General features: G+C 45.4%; 1 protein-coding gene across 1 annotated transcript in view; it reads right to left on the reverse strand.

The window, feature by feature from the left end:
• Positions 1 to 26,021, reverse strand: part of NUAK1 (NUAK family kinase 1) — a 75,581-nt gene that overhangs the window by 15,592 nt on the left and 33,968 nt on the right. Inside the window, exons 3-4 of the mRNA XM_001161041.7 lie at positions 7,745 to 7,896; positions 4,877 to 4,942 (exon numbers count right to left, since the gene is read on the reverse strand). Of these exons, the coding sequence (XP_001161041.1) occupies positions 4,877 to 4,942; positions 7,745 to 7,896 (218 nt within the window). The remainder of the gene's footprint in view (positions 1 to 4,876; positions 4,943 to 7,744; positions 7,897 to 26,021) is intronic.

Raw genomic sequence — 26,021 nt, forward strand, 5'->3', positions numbered from 1 at the left:
ATGTGCTCTTAGATGTAGGGCAAATTTGGATAGTAAGAGTAGAGAGTAGAATTCATCAGGTGTCTGGTCTTTAGAGTCAAATAGCCATAGGTTTGTAGCCAGTCCCATCACTTATTAGCTGCAAGAGCTTCCTCTTCTGTAAAATGATGTAATCACACCCACCCCGGTGGAGACATTCTGAGGACCAAATGAAATAAGGTGTGGAAGGTCTGACATGGGGCTCTAGCTTCTAGCAGGGGCTCAGTAAGCATTACTTTCCTTTTCTAGTCTCCATGCTGTGTTCCTGTGCTTGCTGTTTCTTCCTCTTGAAAAGCCATCATCATGCTCCTTACTATCAAACTCCTACCCATCCCTCAAAACCCAATTCAATCCCTCTTCCTCCATGAAAGCTTTCTGGTCCACCCAGCCAGACAGACCCACTGCTTCCTGCTCAGCACTTCCAGAATACATTACACAGGGCCATTTGGCCCTGCCAAGGGAGAAGGATCAGGGAAGGCTTCCTGGAAGAAGAGGCAGTCAAGCAGAGACCCCAAAGAAGGAGCAGGCAAAAAGGAATGAGCAGAGCATTCCGGACAGTGTGAACCATGTGTGCCAAGGTCAAGAAGCCAGAGAGAGCTTGGTGGATGACAGGAATTCAAGTCCTATACCAGGGGCCTTTCCTGACCACTCTAGCTAAAAGAGCAACTCTATTCTTCATTCTCATCCTGCATGGATTTTCTTCACTGCCAGCCAATTACATTATGTGTTTATTTGTTTACTGCTGTGTCTCCAACTGGAATTTTAAGCTCACTAGAGCAGGTACCTTCTCTTCTTCACTGACTTCTGTATCCTCCTCACGGCTCATTATCACTGCTAGTTTAACAACTGCGAGATCCTGAGTTCCAAGACAGAAATTTGGCCATCTAGTCCACTATTAAATCCCCAGCACAGGGTCAAGTACACAGTAGGACCTTAATGAATATTTCTGATCAAATAAACATTGCCCAGAAAAGACGTTCAATTCCTCAGTGAATAAATGCAGGAATGGATGAGTGAATGCAGGTATGCGTGGATATATACACACAACACATGAATTGATTAATTCATGCATGAACACAGAGCTCTCCCATTCATATCATCAAAGCCCAGAGGCTGACTCTCAGCTGCCCCACTTGGTCTTGTTAAGCTTCAGAGGTTTCTATCTCATCTTGGCCCTGGCCATTCAAAGCTTCTTTTCTTATCCACAGCAGCCGCGCTTCCATTGTCATAAGGGGCAGCAGGCCATTTCCCCTATGCCCCTCTACTCTGAGCCCTGGGAGCTCACCAGATTCCCAGCCCTCTTGGAGGAGGGTCGGCTGACCCTGGTGCCTGGACCTCTTCTCATTGTAAGACATTTTTACAGGAGCCTTCTATGGGAATTGTCAGCATTCCATTCTCCCAGAGAGTGGGCTGTGAATTTGGCCCGTTTTTTATTAATTGCAAATTAGTGCTGTGCTTGGTGTCTATTTTAGTAGACATGCTTCCAGAGTACGGAATGCAGCCCAAAGCAGCACATTGCTCTCATTCTTTCTGCTGACCGACTGTGTGTATATTTTTAGAAACCACACCCTCTCGCAGTGCCAGATAAATAATTTCCAATGCCAGATGTGTGCTCTGCAAATCAACATCAGGCAGGGAAGGGGAGAGGAATGAGCTACATGGCTCTCCCCACCACTGCAGCGACATGTGACAAGTTTAAACCAGTAGCATTTATATAGGCTTCCTAGGCCAAAGTCCTCCACCCTTGAAACGTGGAAAATGGATCCACATTTAGAGAAGCACCAGAGGGGGCTCCAAGAGAGGATCTTGCTGCTCATGTCCCGCTGGTTCGTGGCTCATGTGTCCGTGGTCCCCCAGGTCCAGACACGGATGGCAGGGGCTCTCTTGAGCACAGAGGCCAGCTTGTGGCCATGTATCTGCCTGCCTTTGCCAGCATGGGTCCTTTCTAAATATGTTTCAGCAAAATGCTGAGTCAGGAAGAGTTGAGAATATACCACCAGAAGACAAATCAAGACCAGCTGAATCACATTTTTTTAAAACCTTGGAAGTGGATGGGAGAAGATGAAAAGATAATTTGCCTGGAAGTCAAACACATGAGTTCTAATCCTGGCTCATAATTCCTTTATTCCAAAATCAAACCATTTTGAAGTACCTACTGTGTGCCAAGCACTAGTCTACACTCTGGGGAAGCAAAGACACAATAATTTAGTCCAGACTGATTCACTGTGTGATCGTGGGCGTTATCCTCTAGACTTTCTGGGTCTAATCATTAAAACAAGGGGTTGGAAAAATGACTCCCAAAGTTCTTTAAAGATGTAGGATTCTCAGATCTGAGTAGGATTCCTTGAACAAAGAGGAAAGGAATTTAAAAGTGTTGATAATGGGAAGATCTGGTTTCTCTTCGGGATGTATGTGTGCACGCACACCCGTGCTTTACCTTGGGAAATGCCAGGATTAGAAATTCTTAAGGTAAGGTATATGCCTAAGCCTTAATTGATAATACTGCCTCGTGTGTGTGCTCTTTCCCTCCATCATGCACAGGCACCCTAGGTTGAAGAACTTGGTGCAGGGGAACTGTCAGGCCCAACATCATTGCCCTTTTGCTTACACAAATGAAGCCATTCTCCTGGGCTCCTGCCTCACTGTTTCCCTGCACAATTGCTTTCAGAATTCTAATCACTCTTTTCCTCCATTAGGGAATTATATGATTTCATAGAAAGCTATGTGTCTTATCACTTCTGGGAATACATCATGGGACCAAGAGGTCACACTGCACCATAGAACCCAACCCCTAGGCAAGAGGCTTACATTCCAGGCCTTGTAAAGATGACATTTAGTTTTGAGAGCTCTGGGGGCAGGTGGCAGGAAGGATCTGGAGAGGAAGTCAATAAGGTTGATGACACAAACCCTTAGAAAAATGTGGTGGCCCTCAAACCAAGACCAATTTTTCAGTCATGGCCTGACCACCACTCCCCAGGACCTAGGTAGGCACCTTCAGAGCAGCTGACTTCCGGTTCAATTCCCTCTCCAGTGGCCAGCCACTTAAGAAGGCTCCCAGTATAGTAACAGTTAAGCATGAATTGCTTTGATTGTAGTATTGTCTAAAATCTTCACGTTTATTATTGACTCCCCAGGACTGGGCACAGGGCATTGCACACAGTAACAGTTCAGAAAATACTCCTTGAAACAAAAATGAACAAATAAACAATAATCTGCAGAGACAGGAACTGGCATCTCTTGACAGATGAGGAAACTAAAGCCTAAATCATCAAGAAACTTACCCCAAATCCTGCCATTACTAAGGGGCAGGGTTGAAATATCTAACTCCAAAGCCACTGCTTTTAACTTTGACTCATTTGGACACGAGTGCTTAGCAGTTTACAAAACTAAACACAGAGTGTCTCATTCACTACTCTAAGCAGGCCTATGAGTAGTACTGTTACCCCGTTTTACAGCTGAGGAAACAGGGTTAAGTGGTTTTCCCAGTGTCAAGAAGCTAGTAAGCCATACAGCCCGGAATTTCCTAACTCTACAACCAGTGCTCCTTCTAGAATAATCCAACCACTTTGCCAGAAATAGACCCTGCGATTCCACTTCCTATTCCCATGGAGAACTACTTTGACCAACTATTTCCTGCTTATTCTATGGACTACATGTGACTACGGTCAACCACTCTGCAAGAGCAAGAGGTCACTGGGTCATGGCTTCCAGGGGCCTCTCAAAGGATGATGGCGACTAATGGTTGCTGCCATGATCTGTACAGAGAATCCCAACACCAAAGCAACTCCATCCTTCCAAGCAAGGAAACAAGTCTCATCACACGCTCCTCCACTGATAGCAGCAACAACAAAAAAATCATTCCCATGCTTTGCCCAGGGACCAGGGATAAGCCACTAACGTCACCAGCGGCCAATTGGAGGGCTCCTGCTGGTGCCGGGAGTACTAAGGCCGTTTCATAATGAAACCCATGCAGCGAGCTCCGTTTATTTTGAAACCGTATTTGCTTATTTTGTAGACGTGGTCAAAAGGACATTCAGAGGGCTCCCTGGGAGGCACTTGAACCCTGTGGGCCAGGAGAGCTTTCTCCAGCTCCAGCAGCAGCCAGCAATAATACTCTACGTGCAAGTAAACTCCAGCACTTGCTATTTCCCAACAGCAAGCACCATCCCCATTTTAGTCAGCTTCCCAGGTCTATGGCTGGTTTCAGGGGTGGGAAGGTGGAGAGGGAGAAGTAGGAGACAGGGTGGAGAGTGACAAAGAAATAGCCAGGAAAAGAGTTCCAGCTCTAAAATAATTTAGGATCCTGCTAGCAAATCAAGCAAAGCGACTTGAATTTGGGCTCGTGAAATCAGACAGACATGGGTTCAAATCCCAACTCTACTCTTTACCACTGGATTACCTTGGGCAAATTACTTAGTTTTTCTGTGCCTCAGTTTCCCTATCTGTGAAATTGTGTAAATAACAGTACCTACCTTGTAGAGTTGTTGTAAAGATTGAATTTAAGTGATAGCAGGCAAAAATATAAAATACATATGAAATATGTATTGGTTGCTAAAAGTATTGTTATGGTGATGATTTTAGACTATGAGCTTCCTGAGGAGAGACACTGTATCTTAGTCATCTCATCTTACCCAGGGAGGAAGAACAATGCCCAGCATATAGTAGGAGATCAATAACTGCTTGTCGCATTTAATTGTTTGAACTGGACTTAGAGCTCAAGCAAAGAGACTCTTCCCCACCAGCCTGCCAGGTAGGAAGTGGCTGCCTTATTTCCAGGCTGCGGCTTGGAGCAGGTTAAGCCTCCATCCGGCTGCAAGACCCAGGCCCTGCATATCAATCAACGACGCAAGGGCTTTACCTTAATATTGCAGTTGTCATCGAGCAGTATATTTTCCAGCTTCAAGTCCCGGTGGACCACACCGTTCTGAAATGAGAAGACAAAGAGGGAATTGAATGGGAGCGGCTGGGATGAGAACAAGAGAGAAAGAGGAAGGAGGAGGGTGAGCAAAGGGAAATGTCTGACAGATTAAAGAAATGCACCAGCCCGGTGGTCTTCACCTCCATCCTTCAGGCTGCTCTCACTGTCTTGACGCTCCCCCGCCAGCGACCAACCAGCGACAGGAGAGCATTAGTCACTTGCTGTGTGGTTAAGGGAAAAATGACTGGAATCTGTTCTCCCCCAGAGCCTGTAAAACAGCAGGGGGATTCTTTGTCGGAATGTAATTCCACTGTGTGAAAGCAATATAATCCCAGGCAGCGGCAAACAATGTCTGTCTGGACGGGATTCCCAGGGAAGAAGCAGATTTCTCTACCGGGACTCAAGATTGTGGGGCTCACAGGCACTCCTCATCTGTCTGTCTGTGTGCCTGCCTGCCTACTCAACGCTGGAAAGACATCTGGCTCAATCTATTCTGACCTGTTTTGATCTGTCCTGAGGATAACATTTCCTAAGCAACATGGAGAGAAGACTCAGAAAGTCCCTCTCTGCTCAGCAGGACTGAGGGCTGGGTGAAAGATGAAGCATGAGAGCAGACCAATGAGACCGGGACCACTGGCCTGACCAAAGCAGGTGGCTGCCATCCTGCCTGACCTTTCCATTCAGGCAAACTCTGGCGAGGCTGGAGGCAGAACTTCAATGACCAGCAGCCAGCCAGCTGAAACGTGAAAAGCAGTCATCAGCCAATAGGCTGTCGGTCTACACAGCAGTAAACACTAGCCTTCTTCATTCTTTTTTAAGACCCGATTATCTTTTTAGGGGGTGGGTGGGCATGGGAAGAGCAGTGGGCCCGAAAGAACTGGCTATTTTGGGGTGAGTGGACAAGTAACAGGGGACATTGAATGATTCTGAACATCATTCAGCATAAAGGACATCTGCAATCGAAGCTGCTCTTTTGAGCAAACCAACAGGCATGTTTATGGGTGGTTCTTTCTTGTTTATTTTCCTTTTCATTTGACCATTCTTAATATCTCCAAAAGCACTGCTCAGAGGGAGAAATGAAAACATGTATTTCTACTAATCTTTTTCTAATTCAAGCCTGCAAGGAGGTCTTCTGAATTCAGAAATGCACAAAACCGAGTCTGTTAGAAGAAAGATGTGGACTACAAGACACCTGATTCCATTAATTTTAAACATCAGGAGCAGTTTGGTTTACATTGCTGCATTCCTGGTTTTTGTAATAAGATGGAATGAGTCTAATAAAGCCTCATTCATACAGAATCCAAGTGTTCACACACTTCCAATATCAAAAATATCACCTCTGTGGTGATTTACAATGATACCTCATGATGAAATACAAAATATTATACGATTCAAATCATGAGCACATTTTGAGTCAACAAAGAGAGGTCAAATAATGTTCACATGAGTTAAGGGTTTTAGATTTGAGTAACTGTTCTCTAATTACTTACAGAGCCACTCTCAATTAAACATAATATTTAACAAACCAGGAGGCCCCATGTGGAGATCATTTATATGAAGAAGTTGACTCTGTTTTGGATGCCCTGTTGGACTCAAGTCACGTTATCCTCAAAGTAAGTGACTGTTCAGGGTGTGATAGATCTGGAGAAAGTCTGAATGAGATGAAAATCATGGCCAAAATGATGAATAACAATAATGGCTGAGACATGGCTTGTAGTTATCTGTGTACTTTATGCCTTTTCCAGAAACCAAGAGTGGCTCTACTGTGGCTATATTATTATTGTTATTATTATTATTTTGGAGATGGGGTCTCACTTTGTCATCCAGGCTGGAGAGCAGTAGCACCATCATAGCTCACTACAGCCCCAAACTGCTGTGCTCAAGGGATCCTCCTGTCTCAGCCTCCCAAACAGCTGGGACTACAGGTGTACAACCTCATGCCTGGCTACTTTTTAAAAAAATTTTTAAAGATGGATCTTGCTATGTTGCCCTGGCTGGTCTTGAACTCCTGGGCTCAAGCAATCCTCCCCCCTCAGCCTCCCAACTAGCTTGGATTATAGGCATGAGCCTGGCTGCGGCCATCTTCTGAGCACATCCGTGCATGTAGGTAACCTATGCAAGAAAAGGCACCAAGAGCATAGAAAGGTTTCAAGAACATTTGTCCCAGTAATTCTACTTCTGGAATCTCTCTTAAGTAAATTATTTATTCATGAGAGGAAAATATTCATATATAAAGATACTGATCACTATTTGTCATAATCAGAAATTAGAAACAGTCTCAATGTCCAACAATCAAAAATTACAAAGAATTTTTAATAATATAGGAAAATATTTAGATTAAAGTATTAAGTAAAAAAGCATGACACAAACGATGTAAAAATGAATCCACCGTAGTACCCTAGATTGGATGCTGGAACAGAAAAAGGTCATTGGTGTCTCCATTTTGACAAATGTACCACAGAAATGTAAGATGTTAATATTAGGGTAAACTAAGAAAGGCATAGATAGGAACTCTCTGTACTACCTTTGAAACTTTCCTGTAAATCTAAAATTATTCAAAATTAAAAGTTTACGTAAAAAAATAAACGTGAGAAGGAGGAAGAAGACTGAAAGGAAACAAGCAAAAATGTCAAAAACAGATTATCCCTGGATTCCAGAATCACGGGTGACGGTAATTTTCTTCTTTCTAGTTCATAAATTCTCCATACATGCTCCCATGAGCAGATGTCACTTTTATAATAGGAAAAAAATCATGCAGTGCCATAAAAACCATCTACGGCCAATGCTGCGGGCCAGGCGCAGCCATACCTTGTGACAATAGTGCACAGCAGAGACGATCTGCCGGAAGAAGTGCCGGGTCTCCCTCTCACTGAGGCGTCGCCGCTCACTGATGTAATCGTACAGCTCCCCTTTGCTGGCATATTCCATGATGATCACAATCTTATCTTTGTTCTCAAACACTGCAGAGGGAAAACAGCAATACACAAACACCCCGTTTAGCCAACAAGCTCACTTATGCTACAGAGAATGCGAGAGAGGACAACGGAGATGTCGCCAGGCAGAGGATCGACTGATGGGTCAGAACACAAATCAGCCAATTCAGCATCACGAGGCGTGGGGCGTGCTGTCCCGCCAGGTGGAAAATGGTGTGTGTCACCACCATTGTTCCTGGACACGCCTTTGTCATGCTAAGGGAAATGTGGTTCCCTTTTCTGAGGACCCCACTTTCCTTGTCAAGATCATTTCTCATACCCTCTCCCAGAACGGCTTTCCTGTAGACAGGATGATGGGTAACAACAAACACAACCAATAATTTATTAACCACTGGATACGGACCAGGTACCCGGCCCTGACAGAGCTACTCTGACCCCAAAATGGGTGCTCAATCTTGTCATCTCTTTATAACTTCCCATCTCAGGCAAATAAAACCCAAAGCTTTTAATGTGGCCCACCAAGTCGTGCACGATCCCATGGGCCCCTCTCAGCCCTACTACACACCCATTCCATGTATTTATTTACTCTGTCTCCCCCAGTCAAATGTAAAAGGGGGTTGTCCTGTTTCACTCACTGGTGTATCCTCAGCACCCAGAACAGTATTAGGCACAGAGTAACATAGTAGGAGCTCAGCTAATATTTATTAAATGAGTAAACTCAAACTACATAAAGGCATTTCTGAACATTAATAATAAATAACAATATAGCACTTACTGTGCACCAAGTTTGTGTGTAAGGTTTTAAGTACCTCACATGTACTGACTCATTTAAATCCTATGACAAATAATCAGGGAAATATCTGTAATTTTACCATTTGAAAGATGAAGACACTGAGGCCTAGGGAGGTTAAGAAACTGGCACGGCCTGCAATCAGGCAGTTTGGCGTCAAAGATCAAGTGCAGAACTATCAGATGAGACGGCCTCCCAAACAGCTGGCTGGAATCAGCAGGGCTCCAGTCCCCAGCATGGATGGGGAACTAACACCGCAGGTTGCAGGGCTGCTGCTACTATGATCTCAAGCCGGTTCCCTGCCACCAGGTCCAGCCCCTTCTCACTCAACCTCCACACCACCAAGGAAACAGTCTTCCCAAATGCCTGTAAATGCTTCTTTCTCCCCAATGCTGATGCTCTCTAGCCGTGATGTTCAAAGTCAGGGTTCCAGGCAGATGGCCAGGGACCCACGCAAGGAGGCAGGGAGAAGGGAGGCCACAAATGACAGGCTGTCCAAAGCCACTCCATTGCCACCTGTTTCATACTTTGGACTTTCACATAAGATGTCCTTTGAGCAAGGATAAAATAAGCAATATTTGTTTTGAAATCCATCATCACTCTTAAGGGATATAGTACAAAAACCTTTGTAGGGTACCCAAGACCCTCCCTGAAGGTCCCCTGCCTACCTCCCTCCATCTCATCCACTTTTCTAACATTTCCATCAGGCCCCCTATGCCCAGCACCCTAATTCATTAGCCAAGACTGTGCTCATATATGGTTTCCACAGCACCCCTCCCACTGCACTAGTCAATACTTGCCTCATAGCACGTGCAAACTGTGCAGGTTTATTTCTTGGTTTACATACCCAGGTCCTCTGCCTAGACGGACAGAGCTAAAAACTATAGTGTTGGAATGAGATACTCCTAGGGCTGTGTGATTCTAGGGATGTTGCTTGCCCTCTCTGGGCCTCAGTTTAGTCAACTACAAAACGTGAATAATATTAGCAAGTACTTAGAACTGCTGGGAGGACTTATTGATACCAGGTATGTTCAATGTTTACAAGGCCTTCCCCTTACAGCATACACTCAATAATGTTAGCTATTATTGTTGCTATCAATATTAATTCATCCCCAGAGCCTAGCACCAAGGCAGACACATATTCAATGAAGAACTGAGTTGACCTGGAACCTACCCTAGGCCTGGGTCCCCTGTCCTCCCATACCTTGTTGCTGGCTGCTAGAAGCTCAGAACCCTCCAGTTCCTTTTTGGCTCCTTCAAGTCCAGCCAAACCTCCCTGATAAAATGAAGGGGGAAGGAGGAGGGTAGGGAGGAGGAGGAGGAGGAGAGAACATCCAGATAAAATTGGCTGCTCCAGCGTCTGCTGGCCTCGGTGTACCCTGCAGCTTTGGCTCCTGCCAGGGATTTCAGCCTGTTGTGCACTTTTCATTAACAATAAACCTTGGAAACTGGAAACACCCCGACTGCCTCGGGATGCATGGCCCAGGCCCCAAAAATGAAAGAGTGATAGGCCCTGGAGAGGGCAGCGGGTTTTCTAATTTTAAAAACGAGGGATGTAGGAAGAAGGAAAGTACTTTGACAGGTAAATAAACAAGAAGCCTCACACCCCAAAGAGTCTGGCACGTCTTTAAGGGAGCCAAAGCCTCTGGCCCTTCAGCGACTGTCGGGAGGTGTGGGCCACTTGCCTCACACAGACAGAAGGGCTGTTTCAGTGGCTGGATTCTTCCCTCTCCAACTGGCTGATTTGGTATCAAGGAGACACAAACACAATTCGGTTCAATACAGTCCAATACACCAAATATTTTACTAAGCAGCTTCCATCAATCAGTCCTACTGATCCTGTCTCTACAATATATCCCGAGTCTGGCCAGGTACGGTGGCTCACGCCTGTAATCCCAGCCCTTTGGGAGGCTGAAGCAGGTGGATCACTTGAGGCCAGAAGTTACCAGACTGGCCAACATGGTGAAACCCCATCTCCACCAAAAATATAAAAAATTAGCCGGGTGTGGTGGCAGGCGCCTGTAACCCCAGTTACTGGGGAGGCTGAGGCAGGACAGTAGCTTGAACCCAGGAGGTGGAGGTTGCAGTGAGCCGAGATCACACCACTGCACTCCAGCCTGGGCAACTGAGTGAGACTTCATCTCAAAAATAAAATAAAATATATCGCAGATCTGTCCACCTGTCTCACCTCCAAGGACATCCCTTACCCCCATCCTTTCTGGTTGCCAGACCTCACACTTGCCTCCCTGCTGACTGCATTTGGAGGGGTCAAGAAATAGTTCCAAATGCATATTCCATGGAGTACTCATTCTGCAAGCTATCTTGAAGAAGAAAAAATTCCACGGTCAAACCCGAGCCAAACATTAATACTTGATGGTCCTCAGAGAGCCCGGTTTCCTTAACTCAGAGTTCTGCCAGTTGATTGGGCCATTTCAGTCCTCCTATTGGCATCCAGAAGAACTCATATGGAGGCAGTTTGGGAAACACTGGATGAATGAGAGGATACCCGAGGGATAAAACTGGCCCCTCATTCTCTCAGGCAGGGCCAGTGAGCAATCTAGTCAGAGAACTGTCTGAGCAGCCAGGCCTGGCTCTGGGACACCATCCCCCAGTCCCCCATAGGAAGAAGCCCAAGTCTCACGGTCAAGGCCCTGTCACCTTAAATTAATTGAGAGCAAAGAAGATTTCTAGATTTCAAGCCTCAGTGTTTCATCAAGGAGGCCAGAGCTGTTACAGATGAAGCTTCTTGAAGCCTTTCTTAATAACAGCAAAATTTGCTGTAGGCTTACCATGTGCAGGCACCATGCTAATAATCATTCTGCATGAATTACATCATAAGGATTCGGTACTATGAGGATCCCCATTTTACAGATGAGAACACCTGGGGCGACAAGGTGAATAATAATTCCCATAACTACAAAGAGTACGAGGCATAGCCAGCACTGGGCCCAGCAGTCTGACTGCTACCCCTAAGCTCTCAGCCATTCTATTACTACTCATATATATCAACCCCTCTGACCCTCCACCTCCTCATCAGTCCAATGAGACTAGTAATTTCCTCACAGGTCTATCGCCCACAGCACGGTGCCTCGGCCAGTGCTCAACGAATGGAAGCTGTGCTCATAATTACTCCATCAGCCACTTAGGCAGCTCTAGCAAAACAAAACCCTAAGACTTTCCTCTCCCTGCTGGCATCGCTCTTTAAAACATGTTGTGGCTGCCGCAGAATCACAGGATTTTCGAGCAGGAAAGGACCTTAGAGATTGGGTGTTATGTTTCCAGAATAGTCCAGGATTTATAATGTACAAGAGCAAGGCCTTGGGAATTAATACTGAAGAATGAGCAGCTTCCGCACCCTTGGCCCAATGCTCCTTTGCCCGTGCTTAAGGTCACTATCTACAAGGTGACAGGGATACTCTTGGCCATTCTTCTAGCAAAAAAAGGCTGCTTCCCTTGGGCACTTTTACAACTGGTTATTTATAAGCCCAGAAATCTTGTCTGTGTTTATGTTATTAGTCACTAAGCAAAAGCTTATTTTCCACCAGTTGGGAAGGGTTTCCTTTCTGAAAAATGAAAAGCCTGTGTCTCTTGGCCAGACAGTTTTACCCAGAAGCCCGGTGGCTCCAGAATGGTAAGGAAAACTATGGCCCTTGACATGCCAGGCCTACCAGGAAAATTAAATCCCTGAATAGAAACTTAGCTCAGCCTGAGTCAGCCCACAGCACTGGGGCCATGGCCAGGTGGTGCACAGCCTGGTTTTTAGCACAGCAGAAAGCACCTACTATGCAGATGGCACTGGGGATACCGAAAGAAGACTTTTCCCAGTTTGGAGGGGAAGGAAAGGCAGGCCAGGTAGAAGGGTCAGCATGAGGAAGGGAACAGAGCAGAAACAGAACCGCCAGCAGCTGGCAGGGCCAGGGACTAGGAGGAGAGAAAGAAGACGGCGATGAATAAAACACAAGACCTTGAAGGCCCACAAGGAGCTGCAGGTGGGTCACACAGGCAACCAAACATCGCCGAGAACAATCCAAGAGACAGGAGCAAGGCACAGGACAGCATCCAGGATCCTGGACCTGTGAAATTGTTTGGGGCTCAATTTTTTCCGGGAGACTTCCCAGACAGGGATCTCTCCTTCCCTAGAACGCTTGTAATAAGAATAGTTAATATTTATTGAACAGTTACTACATGTCATGGATTAAAACATTTATTCCTCACGACAATCTTATGAGATAGGGATCCATATTATCCTACTTTATAAATAGGGAACCAAGCCGGGCATGGTGGCTCACACCTGTAATCTCAGCACTTTGGAAGGCCGAGATGGGAGGATTGCTTGAGGCTGGGAGTTTGAGACCAACCTGGTCAACATAGCGAGACCTCATCTCTAAAACAAAAAAATAAAATAAATAAATAAATAAATAGGGCACCAGCACTCACATCAAGAAACAATATTGCCAGCCCCCTGCAAGCACCCCTGCCATGCCCTCTTTCTGTCATTAATCATCTCCCCAAAGATACAGATACACCAGTACCATGAATATGAGGAATATGAACCAAAATCATAGATGAGTTTTGAAGTTCTAAAAAATGGAGTCATAGCCAGGCGCGGTGGCTCATGCCTGTAATCCCAGCACTTTGGGAGGCCGAGGTGGGTGGATCATGAGGTCAGGAGACCGAGACCAGCCTGGTCAACATGGTGAAACCCCGTCTCTACTAAATATACAAAAAATTAGCTGGGCGTGGTAGTGGGCACCTGTAATCCCAGCTACTCAGGAGGTTGAGGGACAAGAATCGCTTGAACCCAGGAGAAGGAGGTTGCAGTGAGCCAGCCTGGTGACAGAGCGAGACTCTGTCTCAAAAAAAAAAAAAAAATGGAATCACGTAGTATACCTTCTTTTGTCATTAATTCAACATGTTTGTGAGAATAATCTACGTTGCTCACTGTCGTCAAAGGTTGTTCATTCTCATTGCTCTAGAGTACTCCATTATGTGAATGTGTCGTGTGGTTTATTTATCCATTCTACTGTGGATAGACATTTGGGCTGTTTCCAGTTGAGGGTTGTCATGAATAGTATTACTGTGGATATCCTTGTGCATGTCTTTTGATGCACATCTGTATGCATTTTTGTTGGGTAGATACCCAGAGTAAGATTGGATGGCAAATTTGTGCAACTCAAAAGCGCATGTTCTCGCCATGACTCTCCACCCCCTTCCTCCATCATACAGTTCTGCTTTTTGCATTACATCCAGTAAAGGTTCTACTTCATTAAATGGAGCCAACCTTACTGATTTTTCTGAAATGGCTTTATTATCAGCCGATTTGAGGCATTTATCTGAGCATTTTGGTACATGTTAAAGGGAATACAAAAGAGGAGAAGGCACAGTCATTAACCCCAAGGAGTTGCTTTCGAGTTGGAAATGACCAGTACTTAAAAAATAATTCAAGAGCTAACCTGTACAGTACAGACTTTAAGTACCTGGACAATCAGAAAGATCAGTGAGGTCAGCCAGAAGGGACCTGAAAAGATTTCTAGAAAAAGCAGGCATGGAACTGAACCACCCAAAATGACCTGGGTTTTGCTTTTGAGATAGTTTCACCATTGTTTCAACATATCCTAAAATACCCAAACTCTCCTTTTTCTTTGACTATTCCACTGGCAGGCCTTCCTTCTTCCCAGACACCAACTTAAATTATTTTTCTTGTTTGCTGTTTATTTTCCATTTCAAAGGATAGTAGGGATTGGTTGCTATAGCAACAGCTACTTCTCCACATTAATCCTGAATTTCATCAGACGTTCGGTTTGACAGTCCCGTTCTGCCCTCTGATCATCTGGTTTTCACAACCAGGCTAATGACCCAGCTCCCAGAGACTGCCTCCTGCAGCTCTCGAGGTTAATAACACAACTTGTAGAACTTGAGAAAATGTGTATTATAAAAACAGTGCTCTGGTCTGAGGGAAACGCTGATGAGTGAGGAGATCCTGGGATTTTAAGCATCCACTGGCCACGTGACAGCCGAATATACTGGACTGTTTTGGAAGAAAGAAGCCTGGAAAGCAGAGAGGATGAGGACAAATTTACAGGATGCCCCAGGAAGGGTCAGTTTTCAAAAAGGGACAATTTCTTTCTGTAACCTCCAGGGAGGAAGAGTCCTTTGTTGAGTTTTTTGGTTTGTTTGTTTGTTGAGACAGGGTCTTGCTCTGTCACACAGGTGGGAGTGCAGTGGCAAGATCTCAGCTCACTGCAACCTCCGCCTCCCAGGCTTAAGTGATCCTCCTGCCTCAGTCTCCCAAGTAGCTGGGACTACAGGCACGTGCCACCACTCCTGGCTAATCTTTGTAATTTTTTTTTTCTTGGTAGAGACAGGGTTTCGCCATGTTGCCCAGGCTGGTCTCAAACTCCTGAACTCAAGCCATCCGCCCACCTCAGCCTCCCAAAGTGCTGGGATTACAGGCGTGAGCCTCTGCACCCAGCCCATCTGTTGATTTAAAAAAAAAAAGGCCTAGGGCCTAGCAGTGGCCCCAAGAGAATTCTCTCCACACCTTTGCCTTCCATCAGGTCCGTCTCCTAGGTGACAACCAGGGTGCTGCCATTTCTTCCACAGCATTGCCTCCCTAGGCAGCAGCATTTTTGTAATTTTCCCAAAATCTCAGACCGGAGTACCTTTCCACTCCTCAAGGGTGCTCTTTTATTAAAGGTCAGTACAGTCCTCACAGAAAGTAGCTTATCACTTCAAAAATGAAGTGATCTTTTCTTTGAAAGACTGTCTGCAAACCAGTTGAGTCATTTAGTCAATACAAGATTCATTCTTCAAAACTTTCCTCCCTAGAAGTCAATTTCAAACACCTCGTGGGCTCACGGCTTCACTAAATCGTCCTCTGATCTCTTGGATCTGAAAGCCCAGAGCAGTGAGGATGAGAAATTTAAACTGGCATCTCCCTGTCAATAAATCGGTCCGAGTTGATTCAGTGCAGTTCCTGGTTTGCACAACAAAAGACTTTTTTGTTCACTCACTGTCTTTTCTTGAACCAAAACTCTTTCTGGATGTTGGCTGGCATGCCCGAAGAAAACCACAGCCAATGAGGCCACCCACTGCCAGAAGTGGACTCCACGGAAGGCAGAAGAAATGGTAAGAAAGTGTAGAAGCCACCTGCAGAAGAGGGGATGCAGAAGCCTTGCCAAGACCCATCCGTGCCTGCTAGGATTAATAGTGCCAATGGGGCCCAATATCCAATCCTAGGAAGGCAGGGGACGTGGCCAGGATAGAGAGAGAAGTTGTGTGGGAGAGGGGACTTGACAACACCACACTGGACGAGCCACTGGACTCCACCCTCCTTCCACAACCATCCCTGGGGAGCATTTCTAGAAACCAAGCAGGGCTCTAAGGTGGAAACGGGCGCTATCAGCCATCACCACAGGCTCATGATACACACTCCATATCACACACAACTCCACAGCCTCCCTGATCATTCCCTCTATTGCTCTGTCTCAGCTTTTGTGTCATACACAACACACACACACCACTCTTTCTCTCTCAAAAAAATTACACTCACTCACACAATCCTGAATGTGAGAAAGCCCCGGCAGTTGATCAGAACCTCTCACAACTACCCCCAGAAAGAAGCAAGGGTTCTTGTACTTGATGCCGTGAACTTCTGAAAAAGCATGCTCCCCAATTCTGGCAGTGATGGGGGTAGAAATACCTCTGTGAAGACAGCCTTAGTCTTCCACCCCTGGAAACCCTGGCAGAGGGCTTTGGCACAGGGATTCATCTCACCGTCACCACCTCACCAAGGTGGAAAGGCCAGGCCCGTGGTCCTCACACCTCTGGCTCCAGCCACTTCCCAGTTGGGTGACCTGGGCAAGTTACTTAGCCTTTCCGTACCTGCAGGCTCTTCCTCTGCTAAAATGAAGCCTCTACCTTACGTCTCACTGTGAATATTAGCACAGCACACAGCAGCAACAGTACGCAGAAGTGTTAGCTGTTCCGATTCAGCAGCAAAGGGGAACTAAGGAAGACATCAACTCCAGAATTATGGGTATGCACTGGCAGAGTCCACACCCAAGGCTGCATTTGAGCCCTTGAGGTATGTGTGTGATGGGTTGGAGGTGAAGGAATGGCAGAAATAGTGAATGAACACTTAAAGACATCAGAGGATTTGAGTGACCCCCAGTAAAAGCTGAGGTGAAGGCAAGCCTAGCTCTCTTTCATTCTTTTGGTCCCTAGGGCTGTTCCAAGCATGGGTGTCAATCTCTGAGCCATACCTACCAGAGGCACCTGCTGTCAGAAGTCATGGTGGGGAGCACAATCAAAAAAATTCCCAGACTCGGCAGGTTAAAAGTTACAGTTCATCTAATCTGACCCCCCTTTCAATATCCAAATCCCCACTGTTGTACATGGCCATTGTGGAGGCCCCTCTTCTGTGCTCTGTGAGCCTTCCCAAATGCATGCTGGTGACTGCCTGCGCAAATTAAGAAAGCTATCCCAGTTCATTCCGAAAGACCCCATAGTAAAGGGCAATAGAGTCTTTTTTTTTTTTCTTTAAAAATTAGTGTCAAGTATAAGTGTCATTATTTAAGGCACTAGAAAATATTGAATTCCAGGAAACCCAGGAGGGTGAGGCAGGACAGCCTGGGAGTAGCGTTAGTTTGTAGCTGTTTTGTTTCTGATCTCCAGCCTCTAGAAAAATGACTTGGGTGTAATCAAAAGAAAACAATGAAAATAATAACTTGAAGGTCAAATAGCTAACTTAATAGGAAACTCATTAGAAACGTGGCTGGACAGGCTCACAGCTGAAGCACTCGTTCACATGATTACACATGAAGAGAACTCTCGGGTGCTGTGTTACGAATAAGGGCGAGTCCTCAGTTTGGATCCAGTCTGCAGGGACTTCATGTGGAACGTGTGAATCTGGCAGCAGAGGGAGTGTGTTAAAATGCTCAACTATTTGCCATGGGTTCAAAGGAGTAAACACAAGCATAATACACTACTTTGCCAAGTTCAACAAACTGTTTCACGGGGCTCTGAGTCTCTGATGAGGGCAGCAACCCAACAGCTAAGTAAGTAAACCCAAGCCCGAAGGTATCACTCACTGCTCACTGGTGACCGCTGCCAGACACACGTTCTTCCCTGGAATTCACTGATGACAAACGATCAGACCAAGACAAGTTTACAGAGCAGGGCTCGTTTTCTCTTTGTTGCAGGATTAAGCCTGTATTTCTCAGCCTGGTCAATTAAACTGGAATCTTTGGGGGTAAGACCCAGGCATCAGCATTTTTTACAAACTCCTCATGAGATTTTAATGTGCCTCCATCATTCAGAATCACTGATAGGCAAGCTGGCCTCAATCTTCTCTTCTCCAATCTCCCGACAGAAGTTTCTACTCCAGCCAGAAAGGACATCTCACTGATCCCTAGACATCACATCAGGAATAATCAATTCCATTTCTTGAGCATGGCCCTGGCACGGTGCTTAGCAATTTTATGCATTAGCTCATTTAATCCTACATTATCTATAAAGCAGCTAGCTACTGGCACCATTTTATAGACAAGGAAACAGCCTCAGAGAGCTTAGTCACTAGCCCAAGGTCACACTGCAGTAACTGGCAGTGCAATTGGCTCACTAAAATCTCAGCCTACGTGGATGACAAATTTATACTCTTGCCCTACTATTAGGTTCATGCAAAACTGATTGTGGTTTTCACCATTACTTTAATGAATGGTACCTGAAACAAAAGTGCTGATAGAATAGTACCTGGAACAAAAGTTCTCAATACCTTTTTGTAAAACACATGAATGATTCAATGACTAAATAAGCAAATGAATGAATGAGAATAGTGGATAATGTTAAGGATCATTGATTTTCTTAGATCAGTTCAGCCATTCCCTGCCTTCAAAAGAACCTAAATCAGGACCTGCTTGCAAATCTTCCTGCCTGAGAACCCTGGAGTAGCACAGTTGTGTCTGAGAAGAGAAACATAAACTGTTTGTAGATATTTCCAAGTAACTGATGCTAGAAATACAGCCCTGCTTTTGTTTCTAAGGAAACCAGAATCAATTATTTGGAAGGTTTTGCTTCTAACCTTCTATGCAGGGGTTTTTCTAGTACAGTGGGGTTGTCAAATTTGGGTGTACATCAGAGACACGTGGAGGGCTAATGATTACTCTGGGTGCTGTAACCCACCCCCAGAGTTTCCAATTCAGCAGGTCTGGGGCTACCCTTTGAGAACTGCTGCTCAAATGCATTATTAAGCAGTTTACCAGGGGCCTGCCATTCTCAAGAGGTGATTTTCCAGGGGCACAGGATGGAGCAGCAACACTTTCTGATTCCAGGACCTCTGCTGGGTTCTGCAGAAACATCTTACACAAGCCCCACTGCCCCTGGCCACGAGCTGGGGGTCAGGGCGGGGGCTGGGGGCGATGCCGTGTACAATAAGGAATACAGGCTTTTCCACAGCCCCGGTCTCTTGATTTCTCTTCTGCTTCTCTGGATTTTTAGAGCAGTGATTTTCACCAAGAGTGGTATCTCCTCCCAGAAAGACCTATCCAAATCTCAGGGAGCACAGGTAGCTTGCAAAAGCATATTGTAGTGCAATTTCTCTAGTAAGATGAGAGGAGCTTTTAACTGATAGTGCACTCATCCAAAGTGTCTTCATGGTGGGAATTCAGAGAATATTTGAGAATACAGACTTATTATAACTTATCTTCTCGTGGGCAGCATGCTTAAGGCTCACAGGGTGGGGGCATCAGATTCAAATGCTTATCAAAGGACGTGTTTGTCTATTTCGTTTCTTTTCAAGTTGGAGAAACACTTCCAATGGATGAGAGATCACAGTTAACAAATGCCAAAGAGGCTTCCTACTTTGTCCCAGAAAGCCAGGATCACCCTTACCTAAAATAGGAGAAGTGATGAAAGGGTTGGCCAGTTCCAGCATATCACAATGCAAAGAACCCATAAAGAGATGCAATCTTGCATGGCCAAGAGGAGAGATTTCCAGAAACCAAAACCAAGGGTGTCAAAGGGAAGTCACAGGCCGAATCTCCCCCACCCCTCCACCCACCTTTTCAATTTTATATGCCGGACTGTTACCAGATGGGATGCTAAAGATGTTTGTTCTCAGTGGTTTTGCAGATCGGGTCTCCTAGGCTTTCAAAGGGGAAGTGGGGGTGAGACAGTGCGCCTTTGATGTTTGAACTTCGGTCCTGAAATCAGAACCTCAGGCAAAAACTGTTTTTATCTCTTCCATCCTAGGCAACCCAGTTGAAAGCTCCAGTGGGCACTTCCTTTTCAGCTTTTTTTTCCATATTGTCAATTACCTCCCTGCTGAGAGAATGGAATTCCTTTGACTGGAAACAGGGGTCCCTCTTTGAGATGGTGCCAGAGATTTCTTTCTTTTCTCTTGATTAGGCTTTCCTTAGTATCACACACTGAAAAGTGTACGTCTATCCTCTTTTATTTACTTAGCATTAGAAGCCAGTTACGTTTGTATTTACACAGAGTTGACAAATTTGAGGGTTAATCACCTTCACCCATGGGTCAATAGGAGAGTTAACCCCAGGGTTTGGTTCAAGAAAGACACATTTGAAAGGAATTATTTTTGAGATTGGGTGAACAGCAGCATCACTTCAGTGAAGTCACAGATTTTATGGGCCTGGGGGTATTGTGATTATATAAAAATCAAATTTTCATGGTGTTCTGCAGTTTAGAAAACACTTGACCTATGAGTTTAACAGATTTGAACCCCAACCTTCTTCCTTGGATGCTGGCAGAAGTATTTTCTAAAATGCCTACAAAGCTAGGATTGAATGCTGTCAGATATGTAAGACAGTAACCTCTATGAAGACTGGGAATTCGCCATATCACAGGGTCAAGAACAATACTTCCCTCCAATTAGGGGTCTCTGCAGACCACCAAATGACCTGGTTAGTATCAGGAGCACCGAGTTCTGAGTGTTGCTGCCTGGGTTCACCTCTTGGATCCACCACTTATTAGTTGGTAACCTTAGAAAATGGACTTTGCCTCTAAAGCTGAATTTTCCTTACCATAAAATAGGGATCTTAACATTTCATATTTCCCAGATATAAGGGTTAAGTGAGATAGTACATGCACACCTCCTAGCCCAAGGTAAACACTCAATAACTCCTAGCTATTATTAGTACTATTTTATTTTATTTATTTTTGTGAGATGGGGTCTCACTCTGTCACCCAGGCTGGAGTGCAGTGGCACAAACTTGGCTCATTGCAACCTCCACCTTCCGGGTTCAAGTGATTCTCCCACCTTAGCCTCCTGAGTAGCTGGGACCACAGGCATGCACCATCACGTCCAGCTAATTTTTTGTATTTTTGATAGAGACGGGGTTTCACCATGTTGCCCAAGCTGGTCTCGAACTTTTGAGCTCAAGTGAGGCCAGAGGATCTACCAAAAATACCTCACTTGAGCTCAAGAGTTCGAGACCAGCCTGGGCAACATGATGAAACCCCATCTCTACCAACATGACCTCCCAGAGTGCTGGGATTACAGGTGTGAGCCACCACACCCAGCCCTAGTATTATTTTAAAGGTATAAATCAAAAAATGCTACTTCCTCCTTTTAGCAGTTTCCCACCATTCCTGATAGAGAATCCACACTCCTTCCTCTGGCCAGTGTGGTCCAGATCTAGCCCTCTCCACCTCCTTCTCCTACTACCCTTCTCCTCACCCCTGCCAACCTCCCAGATCCTTTGTCCCTTCTACCCATATAAGTGCCTTCTCTCCTCTGAGCATTTGCGCATGCTGTTCCCTTTGTATGGAATTCCCAGGACTCTGAAGTGTTTAGTCTCCGCTTCATTCAGGTCTTCACTCAATAACCACTTACTCAAAAGTCCTTCAGCTCAAGGCTCAGTCCGAAAGGGACCGCCTGGTCTGTTCACTTTGTTGACTCTCTGTCTCCTCTCTTTAATGGCAGCTCCAAGAGGGACAGGAGCTTGCTTTGTTGGCCCTTGTATTCCTAGTGCCTAGAATAGGGCCTGGCACATAGTAAGCACTTTATTAGCATTTTTGTTAATGAATAAATCGCTTTTTCTCTAGAACTAGTATTTCAATATCACCGGTTAGTACAGCTCAAGATGATGGCTTCCTTTCATTAAAACCCACACTTTCTAAACATACAGGGTTAGGCACATCATTGCATTGTCATGTTGCTATTGTTGTTTTGTTGATGTTGTTGTTGTTGTCACTATGTGTGTGCGCATTTGGCTCTTTAATCATAAAGATCTTTGCTAAAGAAGACACTGGCAAGTTCTTTAACAGCTTCTACTCATTTGGCTAGTATCCAAATAGCCACTTCGGTGCCTTAGCATCAATTTCTTTCTAAGCAAATTAATGCATTTCTGCACTGAGCCAAGGCTCTTGATTGGCCTGTCGACCAACCGGCTTCCAGAGAGAAGGTTCCCCTCTCATTCTGTGAGTAGCAGGGAGACCAGCAGATGGGCTCACAGACTGGGGTCCCACCACCACTGCTGCCACACTCCTTGCCCCCACCACGCCCCCAGGTTGCAGCAGGGGCAGGTAGGGGCAGGATGGAAAAGGCCAGGCTGAGGTGGCCTGCAGAGCCAGCAAGAGAAGACACAGGATCAGAAATACGGATGAGGCACGACAGAGCAAGAAAACAAAGGGGACCAGGAGACCCATATGTCAGGGTCACCACGTAGCCATGACCCCCAGTGTGATGAGCTGAACTGCATCCCTGCAAAAACTCAGGCGTTGAAGCCCTAACACCAAGTACTTCAGAACGTGACCCTATTTGGAGACAGGGTCTTTACGGAGATAAGTTAAAATGAGGTCCTTAGCACAGGCCCTAATCCAATATGACTGGTGTTCTCATGAGAAGAGGAAATTTGGACACAGACACATGTGGTGGGAAGAGGTATGAAGACACAGTTAAAAGTCGGTCATCTATAAGCCAAGGAGAGAGGCCTGGAACAGATCCTTCCCTCACCACACTCAGACCAGAATTGTGAGAAAATATATTTCTGTTGCTTAAGTCACCAGTCTATGGTATTTTCTTACGACAGCCCTAACAAACTAATACATCCAGCAAGTCATTAAACCTTCTAGAGCCTCAGTTTCCACAACTGCAAAATGGGAATCCCTGGCCTGCCCACCTCACAGGTTTGCTGTGGGGATAAAAGGAGACCAGATGTGGGAGACCTTTGTAAACTATGAAGAGTTCTACAGATGGCAGGATGTCTAACTTCACGTTCAGCGCTGGATCTTTGGGTCCTGCTGGGCAGGAAAGCAGATAAAGTCATGGGATCCTGGGACTGTGGTTCCCAGTGAGAGGTGTAGGAGCTGGAATACAGCCTTGGCAATCTCCTGCTCCCAACCCCCAGGGAAGGGAGGGGAGCTGCCCTCCTCCACAGTTATTTAGTGGATGTGGGAGAAACAGAACTTGCGTGGGAGCAGGGAAAGGGAACAGAACAGAAACTGGAGAGCTCTAAGAAATTAAAAGAAAGAAAAAGGACACATGTAAGACCCCGAGAGTTTTCTGGATAAAAACAACACCTTTTATTTGCATGATACCCTATAGGTCGCAAAACACTTGGAGGCACTGGATTCTTGTTAACCTACTTGAGGTCAGGAATGCCTTTGAGAGTCTGATGAAAGCTATGTACCCTCTCTCAGAAAAAAGTAACTCATGCACACAACACATGAAACATTATATAGCAGCACTGTCCGGCAGAACTTTATATGAGGATGAAAATGTTCTGCAGCTATGCTGTCCCATATGGTAGCCACTAGCCTCCTGTGGCTACTGAGCACATGAAATGTGGCTAGTGTGACTGGGGAACCGAATTTTAAATTATTTTGTTTTAATTATTTTCCATTTAAATATCCACCTGTGGCTAGTGGCTTCTGTGTTGGACAGCATGGTTACATACTATTCCAAGGGATTCACAGATCCCTGCAGCTCATCCATGAAATACCTTGTCAATGGACCCCACGTTATGAACTATTTGTGATGATTACAGTGTCCTCATAATAATTATCTTTTTTGAGCTTACCAGATACATGTATCATGCCATTTAATCCTACTGAAAACCCCATGACAGAGCTAGAATGGTCATCCCCATTTTACAGATGTGATTACTGAGGCACTGAGAAGCCTACCATCTTACCCCAAGTGTTGTGCCTAGGTCACAGTGGAGGACTGGAGGCTGAAGCTCAAGACCTCCTGATGTGAGACCTCAAGTCTTCCTTAACTCCCTAAAACCTGTCCTAAGGGTTTCACCAACTGAAGCCCCAGCTCCCTCCTGAGACCTTGATAGAAATTATTTCTAGTAACCTAAAGACCTTCCTCACACTGCTATGCATCTTTAAAGTGACAAGCAAGAGCCTTGAGGGCTTCTCTTCTCCTTAAAGCCTCCAGCCCGGTCTCTACTGAGGCCAACTTCACGTTGGTAACTAAATATTCTTCCATTAAGGTTTGTCTCTGATCTTCTCTTTGCCAGGGGGATGGTTTCCTGTTCTCCATTCGTCCTGTCTGATTCCCAAGGCCACAGAGGGCATGGTGCTGGTGAAGAAGTCAGGTTTCTCCATGTGGGACGCCAGCAACCACAGACTGCCTCTCAAATAAAGAACCTGGAACCTTCATGCTGGGAATGCACTCTCTTTCCCTTCCTGATAAAGAAGGCTCCTGCTCTGGGCCAAGAAATCCCAAAACACAATAGTGTTCACAGGGCACAGGACCATATGGGTCCACACCCTACAGGTCAATCCTTCACCATGGCCTACGGAGCTTAACGAAACTCACTTCCACATTGTGTCTTTGTCTCTCTACTCACTTCCAACTTCTAGAAATTCCCTTCATTCACTGGACATATTCAGATTTTATCTTATCAGCCTGGAATTCTATTTTCCACAATTCTTCCTCCATCAAAAAATTCCTTCAAGGCCCAGCCCAAATGCCATACATCTCCATGAAAACTTCCAATCCCCAAGCTTCCAGAACATGGTCCCAGAATATACTGCTTACATGCCTACTAATATGGTTTGGCTGTCTCCCCACCCAAATCTCATCTTGAATTGTAGTTCCCATAATCCCTACATGTTGTGGGAGGGACCCGGTGGGAGGTAATTTAATCAGGGGGACAGTTACCCTCATGCTGTTCTCGTGATAGTGAGTGAGTTCTCACAAGATCTGATGATTCTATAAGGGGCTTTTCCCCCTTTTACTCGGCACTTATCCTTCCTCTGTCCATGTGAAGAGGGAATGTTTGCTTCCCCTTCCACCATGATTGTAAGTTTCCTGAGGCCTCCCCAGCCTTGCAGAACTGTGAGTCAATTAAATCTCTTTCCTTTATAAATTACCACTCTTGGGCAGTTCGTTATAGCAGCATGAGAACAAACTACATTGCTACATAGCACTCTTTCCATACTGCCTTGTATTGCTTCTTTTTTTTTTTTTTTTTTTAAGACAGGGTCTCACTTGGTTGCCCAGGCTGGAAAGCAATGGCACAATCTTGGCTCACTGCAACCTCTGCCTCCTAGGTTCAAGCTATTCTCCTGCCTCAGCCTTCCAAATAGCTGGGATTACAGGCGCATGCCACCACACCCAGGTAATGTTTGTATTTTTAGGAGAGATGGGGTTTCACCATGTTGGCCGGGCTGGTCTCAAACTCCTGACCTCAAGTGATCCTCTTGCCTCGGCCTCTCAAAGTGCTGGGATTACAGGCGTGAGCCATCGTGTCCGGCCTGTATTGCTTCTTGAGTGTGGGATCTATGTTGCTTCTTGAGTGTGGGGTCCATATCACATTCAGCTTTCAAATTTCTAACTTCACTGAACAGAGTGCTTAACACGAAGTAGACACTCCACTCAGTAGACTAGTGGTTCTCAAATTTGTTGAAACACAGATTGCTGAGCCCCACCCAGAGAGTTTCAGATTCAGCAGGTCCTGGGTGAAGCCTGAGAATCTGTATTTCTAATAATCTCAAGTGATGCTCATGCCACTAGCCTAGGCACTTTGAGAAGCACTGTAAGAGGTGTTTGTGACGTAAATAAAAGATGGAATGGATAAAAATTTCCCTTAAAAATCCTATCACCAAGGGCTCCAAAAATGAGCCTTCAAATGACCAGGATAAAAGAAATATATTACCAACATTTACTTCTAGATAAGAGGCAAAAATAGAAGCAGCAGAAAAAAAGAATGGCAAAAAAAGATCAGGAAACCAGATGAAAAACGAAAACTATCAGAAGAACTTTAGGGACACCACTAGTTGGTTTCCTTTTAGCCCAACCTGATAACTTCTTATAATCTGACCACGAATTAAAAATAAGTTCATTTTTCTTTTTTTTTTTTTAAACAGAGTCTCACTCTGTCACCCA

This window comes from Pan troglodytes, chromosome 10, assembly GCF_028858775.2.
Source record: "Pan troglodytes isolate AG18354 chromosome 10, NHGRI_mPanTro3-v2.0_pri, whole genome shotgun sequence".
In the NCBI taxonomy this organism is placed as follows: Eukaryota; Metazoa; Chordata; class Mammalia; order Primates; family Hominidae; genus Pan; species Pan troglodytes.